This window comes from Delphinus delphis, chromosome 7 (genome assembly GCF_949987515.2).
Source record: "Delphinus delphis chromosome 7, mDelDel1.2, whole genome shotgun sequence".
In the NCBI taxonomy this organism is placed as follows: domain Eukaryota; kingdom Metazoa; phylum Chordata; class Mammalia; order Artiodactyla; family Delphinidae; genus Delphinus; species Delphinus delphis.
This window is the reverse complement of record NC_082689.1, coordinates 53952829-53968090: the sequence shown is the minus strand read 5'-3', so window position 1 is coordinate 53968090 and position 15262 is coordinate 53952829. Positions and strand designations below refer to the sequence as shown.

The 15262-nt window shown below is 34.6% G+C and overlaps 1 protein-coding gene across 6 annotated transcripts in view; it reads right to left on the bottom strand.

Annotated features, from left to right (window-relative positions):
- The window catches only part of SESTD1 (SEC14 and spectrin domain containing 1), a 137072-nt gene that overhangs the window by 61760 nt on the left and 60050 nt on the right, over positions 1 to 15262 (bottom strand). For all 6 annotated transcript variants that reach the window (XM_060016512.1, XM_060016511.1, XM_060016513.2 and 3 more), the window contains 2 exons: positions 14083 to 14173; positions 9840 to 9953 (listed from right to left, as the gene is read on the bottom strand). In XM_060016512.1, coding sequence (XP_059872495.1) covers positions 9840 to 9953; positions 14083 to 14173 — 205 coding nt within the window. The remainder of the gene's footprint in view (positions 1 to 9839; positions 9954 to 14082; positions 14174 to 15262) is intronic.

Below are 15262 nucleotides of genomic sequence, written 5' to 3'. Positions count from 1 at the left end.
CTGTTATTGACGAGTGTTTCATTTAAAATAAAACCACCATATCATTTACGATTTCTAGCTGAGTGATAAATCTTGAATGACTGACAGATCTCCAACTAACTAGTCAACTGATAATATCAGAAAGATTTTAAACTCAATTAAATTAACTCAGAATGGTTTAAAGATTTCAACGTTAAGACCTGAAACCTTAAAACTCCTGGAAGAAAATATATGATGTAAGTTCCTTGACAGAGGTCTTGGCACTGATTTTTTTTAATCTGACATCGAAAGCAAAAGCAACAAAAGCAAAAATAAATAAGTGGGACTACATCATACTAAAAAGCTTCTGCACAGCAAAGGGAACCATCAACAAAATGAAAAGGTAACCAACTGAATGGGAGACAGTATTTAGAAATCATATATCTGATAAGGGACTAATATCTAAAATGTATAAAGAACTCATACAACTTAATAGCAAAAAAACAAACATCCGATTAAAAAATGGGTAGAAAATCTGAACAGATATTTTCCAAAGAAGACATAAAGATGGCCAACAGGTTCAACATCATTAATCATCAGGGAAATGCAAATCAAAACTACAATGAGATATAATCTCACACTTGCCAGAATGGCTATTATCAAATAGACAAGAAATAACACGTGTTGGCAAGAATGTGGAGAAAACAGAACCCTTGTACATTGCTGGTGGGAATGTAAACTGGTGCAGTCACTAGGGAAAACAGCACAGAGCTTCCTCCAAAACCTCTGTACCTCCTGGATAAATCAGAAGAAGAAAGAAGAATAGCATCTCTTATATGTGGGATCTTAAAAATTAGCAAACAAAAACAAAAACAAGATCATAAATACAGAGAACAGCTTGGTGGTTGCCAGAGGTGGGGTGGGGGTGGAAGAAATGGGTGAAGGGGGTCAAAAGGTATAAAGAAAAAAAAAATAATGTATTTTAAGTGAAAAAACTTGCTTATATCTTTAAAAAGGGGAATATTTTTTAAAATGAAGTCTTCCTTTAAGCATTTAACAATTTGGAAAATAATATGAGAAAACACTAAAAAAAAAAACACTAGTCCTGGCTAGGAATACAAAGCTTAAAGAGAGATTGATATGAAAATAATAATATCAAACTTCAGAAAGTAGTTTCTATTATTCTACAGTGATATGAATGTTCAGTATGTCACTAATGTTCAAATTTTACAAAATATAATCCTATACAAATATAATTCACATATCCAAAAAACTATCTAAATCTTAGGGAATGGTCAAAAGATAATACTGGGTGTTAGTTCATGCAGTGTGGAGCTCGTGCCTTCGACTGACTTTCTACAGACTAATCAATAGGTACTAACATCTGTAGGGACAAGGGTTAACTTTTAGATTTTGTCCAGAAGAAATGCAAATAATTTATCATCTGTGCAGTAGTTAAAATTTCCGTCCAGTAGGGTAACAGAGAACCTCAAAGTTTAGAATTTATGGATCTGCAGGACATTAACTAGTTTTGTATCTAATTTGGCAATCTTATCTGCCTATAAAAATCCTAAATTCTTCAAATGCTCTTTGAACCACACCTCACAAATTACTGATAACTTCATTAGTTAATGATTTGCATAATATGTTTAATTTACACTTATTTTATATTTACATGAGAGTCATGATTTTACCCTTATGAAAATCACACTTTAACATATGCTTTATCTTACCTGTTCAGGGATGTGATGGGGATTATATTCTAATTTTTATCTAGTAAGCAATTGTTAATTATCTTCAAATATCCACCTCCATGAATATCCTAATATGTATGGATACAATTAAATTCTTGAAGAAAACGTTTATTGGTTATATTCAAAGCAGCTATCATTTTAATAATCAGAAATCTAAATTTCAGATCTATTTCCAGGGAAATCTGAAACCTAGTAACAAGCACAAACGGAACCAGAGTAAAATGGAGGAACTACAAAAAGGAGGGAAAAAGACCACTACCTACATGAGTTTTTGCCAAGTCTTTTCAAAGGAAATTAAAAAAGCATAATATTTTTAAAATAGTAAAGTCCTACATAAATATTACTTTTTCCTTTATTTTATATATGTTAGGTTAAGACAAGACAAATTGAACTAAGCCACAGTAGTTATTAACTAGCACACAGCATTGTTCAGCAAGTTTGAGGAGAAAGATATTTATCATATGGTCTTTAATCAAAACATCTATGAAGGTTTTCTGGAATTCAATTTACAAAAAGACTTAAAACTTATTTCTCCTTTACTCCCACTCTTCCATATGTAACTAAAACACTTATCCTCTCCTAATAAAACATTCCTAAAGAACCTAACACTGAACCTTTCACTCTGTAGGCACTCAGATGTTTTACTTTTAAATTTTATTTATGCTAACAATGTGTGTGCAAGATCTAAAGTGAAAATGTGTCTTTGTATATATCTTTGTGTGCTTAGTACAGATTCATGTGTGTGTGTTATACACATACTATTTCAAAGGGTATGTCTGCTTATATCTGTTTGTGAAAGGATATTTTTCTCACTAAAGGAAATAACTTTCTGCAAAAGGTACAAAGAAGTCAGAAGAGATGGAGCCAGAGGTTTTCTTGACAGAGAAACATGAAGGAAGTCTTTGGTCCTAGATCCTAACATTAGTATGGCCTCAAAAAGAGAACAGGATCAGATGTAGTAATAAGACGAGGTAAGAGAAGAAAACAACTTAGAATGGTGGCTTGTTATCATCACCAGTAAAAATAACACTTTGACTATCATGAAGGACAATAAAGAATGAGAAGGTGAGATCAGTTTGATTATTACTTTCTCAATTTGAGGATAAGGTTAACGCCAGTACTACTTCAATTTTACCTTGTCATTAGACAGACTATAGATACTATTATCTAACCAGCAAAAGGTATCAAAGCCACCAGGTATAATGTTGCTGAAGGTCAGAAAGTACTGGAATATCTGAGTTGCTAAAAAGGAAAATGAACAGGTATCAAAGAAAATGAAAGGTATCAATTTCAGAGACAAGAAGGATATATAAAGAAACATTTAGGTGACCAATGAGAAAGGAATATTCAGTTGCTGATGAAAAACATTAGGGAAGTGAACAAGAGGAAGCCCATCTAGAAGAAAGAACTTAGGATGATAGGCAAGAAAATGTGAAATCATGGAAACAGGTTGTCATTAAAATGACAACTGGGTGTTTATCTGATGAATATTGTGGACAGCTAGTAATAAGTCTGTGTTATGAATAATTCAATAAGGTAAAACAAAAACTTTTGCTTACAGGAACACCAGTACTCATAACAAAGTTATCCTTTTAAAAATATTTAGAATATATACAAAAACATAGGCTTAATTACAACAGCCCAAATGATCCAAAATGATATCAAGGAAAATAATTATTAATCAAACAAACATCTATATTGAATTTAATTATATATAACTCTAAGTATCATTTAATGGCTGGTGTTGAATTGCCCCTTAAAGCTGATTATGTTTGGCGGTATATTAGCCAGCATTTGAAATTACTCTCGTCTCATTAGGACATTAGGCTTTTAAATAAGTGTCTAGTGCTTATTTACTTGGGAAAAATATTCTAACTGAATCTCTTTAGTGTCTAAAAGAAAATATATTGACAGAAGAAGCTTTAAAACCTGAGTCTTAAAACATCAATCTATGATATCAGTTCAAGGCAGACAGGAATTCTCTGTCTTCCATTTTTTCCTCCAAGATGCAAGGTATTTAGCCACTACAAATTCATATAGCATGAGACCCAACTAGGCATACATTTCTGATCAGATGCACACACCTAAGCAGGATGTGACAGGTTCCTCACAAAAAGGACCTTTGCTTCTATTTGGAGTTCACAGAGTTAGTTTCTGAACCACTGGGCTCCGTCCACTTTGCATTCCTTCAGAGCAACATTTCCTGCATGCCCCTGGCATGAAAGGTAGACTTCCCTGCCTGTATGAAATACTCATTCACCATGGCAACATCCAGGTCTCCTACATTCAGCTTTTGCTTTCTTCCCTCACTACACTTTTGATTCTCCTCCTTGGTATGCAGCTTCCTATCCAGCAATCAGGGTAACACCTTTCCTAACATAATCCAGCAGCCAGGGCTACCTTCCCTTACACTGCTGGCACACAGCTTCTAATAAGTCTACATCACAGTCAAGTCAACCAGTGACAAAAGTCTGCAAGATAAAACTGAACAACAAAACAACTGTCTTCTGCTTAGGATATGTAGAAAGATGGAAAGAGCATTGTTCCAATCCTTACAACAACAAAATAATGCATATTAATCTGAAAAATGACAACTTTTCTTGAACCCATCAGAGAGTTGTAAGTCCACAGGAAAACCAATTAACCTGAAATCTAAGGAGAGATGAAATCCAAGGACACATGGAGCTGGAGCACTTGCTTACCTGGGGAAAATACCAGGTATGATACAAGCCAGGTAAGAATTCAGCTAAAGTTTTTAATGAATTGCTTAAGGCCACATGTAGTTTAGTATGAAAGCACAGAACCTGTGGGAAGCAAAGATACAAGAAGAATTCAAACTCACTTGTAGACTCTTCTCCACAGACCTCCCAGGGACTCATAAGAAAGATTGGGGGTAGGGAAGATAAGAAACTTCAAAACAGGTCTGGAAGAAGGACACAGCAACCACCACTGTAAAGGCATGAAGCTGAAGCACAGCCCAGATTCTTCAACTCTTTCTCCCCTAGAGAACAAAAACCTTCAGGTCCCGAGGGAAGGCAGCAAGCCTGGATGACCTTAGAGCACAAATAAAACCCCACTGCTGATATAGGAAGGGGAAAGACAGGACCTCTATCCCAATGGAGGCAGGAATATATTATGAGCCCAGACTACCACAGGCCTCCTAAAGCTGGGGAAGAGGGCCCTATCCCCTAGACTCTGGGTCACAGAGCCTGCCTAAGACTGAGGCTGAATCAGAACAACAGAAAATGCCCTACCGACAAACACTGAGTAACAAGTAACAGCACTCTATTCCTGAGGAGGGTCAACAGTGCAAAGAGAGACCTCTTCTGAGGCACAGGTGCAAAGGAAAGACCTACAGCTCAGGGTGAGACAAACACTAACTCTAGAGGAATCTAAAGCCTGTGATACACTGAGGAAAAGAAGAGCAACAACAAAAGCCAAAGCCAATTCAACTCCTGGCTAGACTAAACCAACCCCTCCCCTGCCCCACTAAAATCCTAGCACAAACCAAGATGGGTCCATGTGCAGGCAAAAATACGATTTATCTCAGTCTTTACTGTCCTAAACAAGATGTCCAACACCCAACATACAAAAAGCAAGAAAGAAAACAACCCACTGTCAGGAAAAAAACCCAAACAACATAACTAGAGTAAGACAGACCCAGATATTGGAACTATTAGGTATGGAATTTAAGATAACTATGATATATGCTAACAGTTCTCATGGAAGAACTGCAAGACAACATGCAAAACAGATGGGGATTACAGCAAAGAGACAGAAACCATAAGAAAGAATCCAGTAGAAATGCTACAAACCAAAAACCTGGTAAAAGAGATAAAGTGCATTTACAACTGGCTCATTAATAAACTCAACACAGCCAAGGAAACAAACAGTGAACTTGAAAATGGATCAAGGGAAAATACCCAAACTGAAACAAAAAAGAAAAAGAAATAGAGCACCAACCTAGAATGGTGAGAAATTTTCAAATGGTCTAACATACATGCAATTGGAGGTTAGAAGGAGTAGAAAAACAAAATGGGACAGAGGAAATATTTGAAATGAAAATGTCTAAGAATTTTCCAAAAGTGATAGCAGAAGTCAAACCAGAGATCCAAGAAGTACAGCAAACAACAAACAGAATTAACACCAAATAAAACATGCCTAGACATTACAAAATGTCTAGATTTGAAAAATTTTTTCAGTTTTTGCTGAAAACCAAAAACAAAGCAAAAATCTTGAAGGTGGCCAAGGAAGATAAAAGATATATAACATATAGGGGACCAAAGATACAAATAATAGTAGAGTTCTCCTCAGAAACCAAGGAAATGAGAAGGCAATGGTGTGATATAGTTAATGTGCTAAAAGAAAAAAAATCAAACAAACAGTGAAAGAAAATTCTATACCAACAGAACATACTTTCAAAACTGAAATAAAGACTTTTTTCAGGCAAACAAAATCTGAGAAAACTCAATGCCAACAGACCTGGAATGTAAGATATTTTTAAGGGAAGTTCTTTAGGCAGAAGGAACATACCAACCAAAAAGCTGAAAAGAAATGAAGAACACTGGGTGTTGTGAGCAACCATACTTCCAGGAGATGCTTCCCAAAGGAAGAGCCCTGGGGAAAACTAAGTATGGGAAATGCTATATGTTAAATGTATCTTATGATCATTCACAACACATATTAGCAAAGTAAAAGTTTGTAGTAAAGAAATGTCATATATGAAGGTAAAACTGAAATTCATTTTTTATTATTTTAATTGCTATAAAAGACAAGAGACTATCTATAGCAAAAGCAGTAGCAATATATTGTGTGCTTACACTACAGTAGAAGTAAAATGTATGTAAACAATGGAAGGAAAGTATTAGAGATATACTGTATTAAGGAATTACCAGTGTTAAGTGGTATATTATTTGAAGATAAGACTCCGTTAATAAAAGATGTATATTGTAAACCTAGGGCAACCGCTGGAAAAAAATACTTGAGATATAAATTACCAGTCAATAATGGAGATAAAATGTAATCATAAAAATACTCAATCCAAAAGAAGGCAGAAAAAGAAAAAAATACATAAAATCCAGCAAGATGGAAGATTTTAATCCAACCATATTAATAATTACATTAAATATAAATGGTCTCATAAACCAATGAAAAGACGGATTGTCAGACTGGATATGAAAACAAGACCCAGCTATACTATATTTATTAAAAAATCCACTTTAAATGTAAAGAAATAGGTGAATAGATGATATGTAAACAGGTAATATGGAAAAAGATACAATATGCAAACAGTAGTCAAAGGAAGCTGGAGTAGCTACATTAGTATCAGATAATGTACACCTCAGAACCAGATTATTATCATGGATAAAAAAGGGACATTTAATAATGAAATGATAAACTGGTCAACTCAGTAAGAAGACATAATGATTTTAAATCTATGAACTCAACAGAAGAACTTAAAAATACATGAAGAAAAAATTGATAGAAATGAGAAATAAATCCACAATTATAGTTGAAGAATGCAATATTCCTCTTTCAGTAATTGATAGAATAAGTGGACAGAATATTACAAAGACTATAGAAGACCTGAACAACACTGTGAACAATCTTGACAATTACAGATCACTCCACCTACAACAGCAGAATACACATGCACAGTACATGGAGAACACATGTACATAAGGAAATCACCAAGATAGAGCATATATTGGGTCAAAAACCAAACCTTAACAAACTTAAAATAACCGAAGTCATAAAATACATATTGTCAGACTATAATTTATACAAATATTAACTCAAAATGGATAAATCTAAATATAAAACCTAAAATTATACGACATCTAAAACAAAACATGAGAGAAAATCTTTGTGACCTTGGATTAGGCAAAGATTTCTCAGCTATGATACCAAAAGCCTGATTCATGAAAGAAAAATTTAAAAATCAGACTTCATCAAAGTTAAAAACTTCTTTAAAAGCGCTGTTAAAAGAATGAAAAAGCGAACAACAGATGGGGATGCAATTTTTGCAAACAACATATCTGATAAAGGATTTCTATTCAAAATATATAAATAACTCTCAAAATTCAATAATAAGAAAACAAAAAGCCTTAATTCTTTTTTAAAAATTGGGCAGAATTGAACAGACACCACCAAAGAAGGTACATGGATGGCAAACAAGCACTTGAAAATATACTCACGTCATTAATCATTAGAGAAATGCACATTAAAACCACACTGAGATACCTCTACACACCTACTAGAGTAACTATAATTTAAAAACAAAGAAAACCTGACAATGCTAAGTGCTGACAAAAATGCAGCTGGAACTTTCACACTATGCCTGTGGGAATGCAAAATCATACAGCCACTTTGAAACTGTCAATTTGGAAGTTTCTTATAAAATTAAACATACACTTACCATATGACCCAAGAATCCCACTCCTAGGTATTTTATCTCTTAAAATAAAAACTTCACACAAAAGCCTATACACAGATGTTTACAGTGACTTTATCTATAATCACCAAAAACTGAAAACAACCCCAAATGTCCCTCAACTGGAGAATGGATAAACAGACTGTGGTACATCTACACAGTGGATTACTACTCAGCAATAAGAAAGGAACTACCAGTACATCCAACAACATGGATGAATCCCAAATGCAAATGCATATGTGAAAGAAGCAGATTAAAAATGCTACGTACTTTATCATTCCAGTTACATGGCATTCTGGAAAAGGCAAAAACCACAGGGACATAAAACAGATCAGTGATTGTCAGGGACTAAAGATGGAAGGAGGAGTTGACTACAGAAGAACATGAGAGAATTTCTGGAGTAATGAAATATTCCTTAGTTTCTTGATTATGGTGATGGTTACAGACCGGTTTGTGTTTGTCAGAACTCTCAGAACTGTACACTAAAATGGAAGAATTTTACTGCAGTTAACATTTTTTTTAAGTGCAGAAAAAAATCACACATTTTAAAGACATTTTGTGCTACATCATTTAAAAACTTTTAACTAGATTTTCTTAAATCTTTATCTTAGACACCTTGGAGACTTTTCCTCCATACCAAGAAAAACTGACTTTACTGAAAATAAAAATGACTATTGTAGTCTGGCAAAGTCCACAATGAGTCTTTATTGTCTGACTCCTGTAAACATTCCAAGGCTAGATTCTACAGGGTTGAGTTAGGTTTTGCACCCTTCAGTGCTTCCACACTAACTAATGTAAAGTTTAGTATCTATCAACTCTCCTACTAGGAAGCTGGGATTAATAGGCTGTGGAAGGAAAAATATGACTGAATTGTTTAAATTTGTATTCCATCTTAGGACTTCTTTCTGATCTACAATAATATGTACAGCCCTCCCTCAGTATCTACAAGGGATTGGTTCTAGGAAACCCCATGGATACCAAAACCCACAGGTGCTCAATTCCCTTATATAAAATGGCAAAGTACAATGAATACAGTTGGCCCTCTGTATCTGTGGATGTTAAACCCGAAAATAGGGAGGGCTGACTGTAAAAATCCACTTGTAAGTGGACCTGTGCAGTTCAAACCCATGTTGTTCAAGGGTCAACCAAGCTTTCACACAAGAAAAGTAAGAGGGAGAGAGTAATGCCAATAGGAAAGTACGGATAACTGTGTTCATGTATCAAAACCAAACCAGATACTAAGAAATAATTATGACATCATACAAAATAGGCTCTAACTTCAATTTCTGAATGTCTAGGATTTCCTAGTATTAGTTAAATGTCTTCTTGGTAAGGTAATAAAAATGTTTTTATTTTCACTTTCATTTATTTATTTATTTTTGGCCGTGCTGTGCAGCATGTCGGATTTTTAGAGAAGTCCCTAAAAATGTTTTTAATAAAAAGCTTTTACTTATTCCAAAGATTCACAAAGAGTGATGAAAATGAAAACAAGAAAGCATTTGTGGCCTTGACAAAGAATCATAATTCATTCAACAAGTATGTGAATGCTGACTAAATATTAATCATTACTTAGGCACTGATTGAGCATTGCATAAGCACTGCTTAGTATCCAATGCTGAACAAACAAAATAATACCAGCAAATTCTGTTTTTAAAGATATAACACACTTCTATTTTCTTATACAGTATATTTACCTCAAAGCCAAGTCTATCCTTTTCCTTCCAAAAACAAAAATGTGTTACTTTCTTATCCCAGAATTCATCTGGCTTCACTACACAAACGAGGGACACTTCAGCTGGAACAACATTCTATAGAATACAAAAAAAATTTACAAATTATACATGTAAAATGAATAATTTATTAAAGTTATAAATTATTAGATATTCATGATTAGGCTGAGTAACTAGGAAACCTTTGGAAAATAATTAAAATAATAAAATAGAAGCAATACTGCAAACTTCAAAATGTACATGGCAATACAGAAATACTTGAAAGACAAGCTGATTCAGAGAAGATTTCAAAAAACAATGTAATACAGACAGTACATGTGAATTATTTTTGTATTTTACTGAATCTCTATAACAGGAATATATTTAAGCTGCAAGATTATTTTTAGTTGAGAAATTATTAAATTTGGTTTTTCTATAATATGAAAAACATTTTTTGTAACACAATCATCTTAGAGAATTTCCTCCAATAACGTAAATCAATATTCTCACAAAATAAATTTCTTACCAGCCATTATGCAAAAAGGCCAAGATTCTGCGTGATTATTAACTTGAAGAAGAGGACAAAACTAAACCTCGACAAATACAATTTCACATTTAGATGCAGTTATTCATATCATCTAAAGAATGGAAATTAACATTTACTGAGTTTAATATATATTCCACATATATTTTATCAGCAAGTCCCATGAAGTCTATCTTTAAAATATATCTTAATTAAACCTACCCATTTTTACCACCTACATTGCTAACATTCCCAGACTAGTCACCCTTTTGAAATATCCTCTTAGCAGGCCTCCCTGCTTCACGTATTCTCAGGCCCAGAATAAAATTCAAACCCCTTACCAAGGCCAAGAAGGCCCTCCAAGCTCAGGTTCCATGACCTCAGACCTCATCTCACACCTCTCCCCTCTCAGCTCACTCCTCTAACACAGCCACACTGACCTTCTTGCTGCTCCTAGAATGTGACAAGTCTGCTCCCAGTTCAGGACTTTGCCCTTGATGTTTCCTCTGCCTGGAATGTTCCTTGCCCTATACCTAGGAGTACTTCCTCAGTTTATTTAGGATTCTACTCAAATATTCCCTCTTCAGAGAGACCTTCTCTGACCACCCTATCTAAAGTAGCAGCATCTGACTCAGTCTCTTTTCACCAATTTATTTTTCTACATAGCATTTATCCTTATATGATGTTACATTACTTAGTAATTTGTCTAACTGCTTATTGTCTGACTCCTCAAAAAGAATACAGGCTTCCCAATGGCAGGTACCTTATCTATAATGTTACTCCTATATCTCCAGAGCCTATGACAGTGCCTGACATATAGAAGATACTCCATAAATCTTTGCTGAATAAATGAATTCACATTAACAAGTGGATGTTATCCTTCCAATTTTACAGAAAAGTAAACTGAGCTTGAGAGAACTAAAGTAACTTGTCCAAGGGAACAGAGTTGTGAGGGATGGCACTGGATTAGAAGGCAGGTCGGTCTGACGCTAAAGTTCTAACATACCATTCCAAATGTTCTAGACCAGGAGTCAGTAAATTCTTTCTGAAGGTCCAGATAATAAATATTTTAGGCTTTGCAGGCTATACAGTCTCTGTTGCAACTATTTCAATTCTGTCCACATAGTATGAAAGCTGCCATAAACAATATGTAAACAATAAAACTCTATTTATAAACTCTATTTATAAAATAGTCATCAACCACTATTCTAGACCATAAATAGCACTACTGAATAATAATGTTATATAATTATAATAATAAGTATTGATTAGGGGAAAATAGAAAACTTTTCAATTTAATCATGTCACTGTGCACATCACAAATCTAGCACCTCCTGCAATGACTGGGTTGTGAATAAAGTTAAAAAAAAAAAAAAACCTCAGTGTTATCAAAACTTTTATCAGAGGAGCTGGGAAATTTAGAGTAGAATGAGGTTTATTTATATGTTGATTGTGTTAGAATATTATTTCAAAATCATTGCGTATTAAAGCTGTGAGAAACAAGAGAAACCAAGCCACTCATTTTAGAGAATATTTGTTACAGGCAGAGCCAGCACTAAGCTCTGGGCTCCCAAACAGCCAGTACCAGTACCTTCTGAAATAAAAGCAATGAATAACTTTGTATGTAGAAACTGTTTGACTAGGAGCAAACAACAGGCCATTGCAACTTCTGAAAATCTTAACTATTAATAAGTCCAAAAGTTGTTAAAATACCTATCAGAAAAGAAATCGCAAGAGGGGATTAAATCATCCATTGATTGTTCTTCAAAAGTGCCACTGATCAAAGTCCAGTTCAAACAGCAAGTCCCAAACAGCTCATCTGTGACACAGTTGAATGGAAGAACACAAGGTCATAATTAATGGATTTCTCATCTAATAGTTATTGTAACAACTTGTACAGAGAAGAGTTAATCTTCAGGGTTTGGAATACAAAAGTGCTGGGAACATATTTGACAGAAAATGTTATTATGGGACACCAATCTGTGTTCCCTTGAAAACTGATCCACTGGAACCTGTCCTTTCCAACCCAAAGGAGTGATTCTAATGATGAAGGTTTAGGCCAACCAGTTAAGAATAAGGTAATGGGGAGATAATTTGGGAACCACCTCAGATACATCCCACTGGTAAATATACACTTTTAAAGGATAAAAACCTGGGGCTTAGGTTGTGCCAGGTTCCAATCATGACTCCCATGTAATGTACTCCCATGGGTACATTACTTAAAATCCCTGAAGACCTTTGGGGATCGTAGAACCTGCCTCCCAAGTTTGTGAGGATGAAATTGAATGAGATCATTTACATAGCAAGCTTAGTGCACAGTACCTGAACAATACTAAGCACTAAAACTAAAAACTGAAATTACCAGTTCCCATCCCTTGAATTTCTTTTTCCTAATTATCACAAATAAAAATAAACCATTAAGATTCATTCTCCCTAGTTATCATTTAAAATTTTAAATTATATTTCCTTCCACAGAACCCTAAAGCAGCTACCGATTATTTCCCAGTTCATTTAAAATTCTTGATCTTTCCTTCAATCTCACTAATATTTACCTAATTCAATGTTCAACATCCCACGTAACAGCCAATATATTGCCCCCAAACTGGCCTGTCATCAGCTCCTTTCATTGTATTCACTTAATTTTTGAGCTATCACTGACAGTGTCCCTGCCAGGAATGTCCTTTTCACCTTCTTTCATTTAAATTAGATAATCTCTCTTATTTAACTCACTTACTTTTACTTACTTTTACTTACTTACTCACTTACTTTTACTCACTTACTTACTTTTACTTACTTTTACCTTACTTACCTTACTTACTTACTTTTCACTTACTTTTTCACCTTCTTTCATTTAAATTAGATAATCTCTCTTATTTAACTCACTTACTTTTACTTTCTATACAAGCCCTTCTAAGGAAACCCAGGTACATCAGAGCAATCTGTCCCCTTTCAATCACTCAAATACTGTATTTTTCTCTTTCAGATCACAGTATCCTCAATACTCTCACAATAAACCAACAAGTATTTACTAGGTACCTACTATGTGCAAGGGATTACAGAAACACTCTGTGAGGAGCACAAGGAAATATAAACATAAGACTAGGACCAGATCAGGGATTCTATAATCACAGCTGTTTATGAAATGCTTATCTGTGAGCTGCTAAAGCCCCCAAGGACACAGCTGTCAGAGTACGTTTCTTCTAGATCAGAGACAGATATAAGACTATTATGAATCCTGGTGATTTTTGAAGGAAAAAGGGTAACAGAAAGGAGAAACCTATCAGAACCACCTGAGAAGCTTTTTCAGATTAGACTTACCCAGTCGTACTCCCTACCTGTGGTATTAGGAGTGGGTGGAGATGGGATGATGCAGCTACTACAGTGTGCAAAAGCTCCTAGATGAGTCTGATAACCTCTGCCCTCACACTTTGAGACTCATTGGTCTAGTTGTTTAAATTACTTAAACATGACATATTATTTTTGGTCATTTACAAACCTTTAGAATAAGGTTGAAATTTATTTTACTACTCAAGTGAAACCTGTAAGAATTGAATCTAAACAATCCAATAGTGACCTGTGCATTTCAGAACTCAGTCACTGCTGAGAAGCTTGGGCACAGTCCAATAAACAAAATGCATTTGCCACTATCACCTCATCTGTTGCTGTACAATAAAACCACTTCCTAATAGTCAAAAATAAAATTACCTGTAGCATTAAGACTACTGTTTTCACCACATTCCACTGGGATTTTCTGCCATCCACAATCACGGTAAATCCTCTAGCCTTACACTTTTCACTGAAATGAAACAAAATTACAGAGTATTAAAACAAGCTTCCTATTTTATTCTTAATAATCCTAGATAAAGTTTACAGTGTAATCATACATGGAGCAGCATTAATCTCAATTGACTTGGTTTGCACTGTCAATAAATGAATTCTTCAGTGTCCTTTCAGTTTTCTCAAGCAATTTATTTTTCTCATTTCAGGAAACACTGACAATTTATAAGCTAATTTGGTAAGAAAATTACTCTAAAAGCACGTAAATTCAATGTCTTAAAAAGAGAAGAAATCAAAGCAACATTCAAATAGTCTCACTAGCCTCTCAATCTCTTCATCTGTAAAATGGGATCACAGTGAAGTAGGTAACTAATGACTGCCAAGTGTGGACGTACTTCTTGTCTCTCCTTCCTGCCAGAAGTGTAAGGTTGTGAAGTGATATTTCAAAACAGGTAGAAAATAAAGTAAGCTATTATTAAACCATTGGAAATAAGCTTCTTGGTGTTCTTTTGGGGAAATTTAACGAGGTGAAGTAGCATTGGTGTATATAAGAATTCAAAGCTTGAATACACCATGTCTGACCCACCTCTGCTTTCACTTTTGCATTCTTAGTCACTTGACCAGCACAATATTATCTTGAGTGTTGGAAAATGTGTTATTGCTATATATTATATTCAATTATTCAAGTACCTACTAAACACTTCTCAGAAGCCTGCCCTAGTAAAATGCAACAACAACATGGAAAAACTCTATCCTATGACCAAAACTACATAGCTATATTATTATTATTTATTATTACTATTACTATTTGTTTTACTTATAAAATCAACAACGTAAAGATCTCAACTGCCCTCCCTCTAATATAGTGGAAGAAACTGCAGCTTTGCTTAGCAGAGCAAGGATTTGTTAGTGAAAATTCTCTCCACACAAAGTTCTCCCAATTGCCTACATTATAGGAAAGGTTAATAGCAGGCCCTTTCCTGAGATTTAAATCCAACAGTCCAGGGAATTTTACTAATCCTTCCTTACTCTCTCCAAACATTCACATTAACCTCAAGAGGATTATTGGAGAAGGATATCCAATTCTATTGAGAAACAGTAAGGTCAC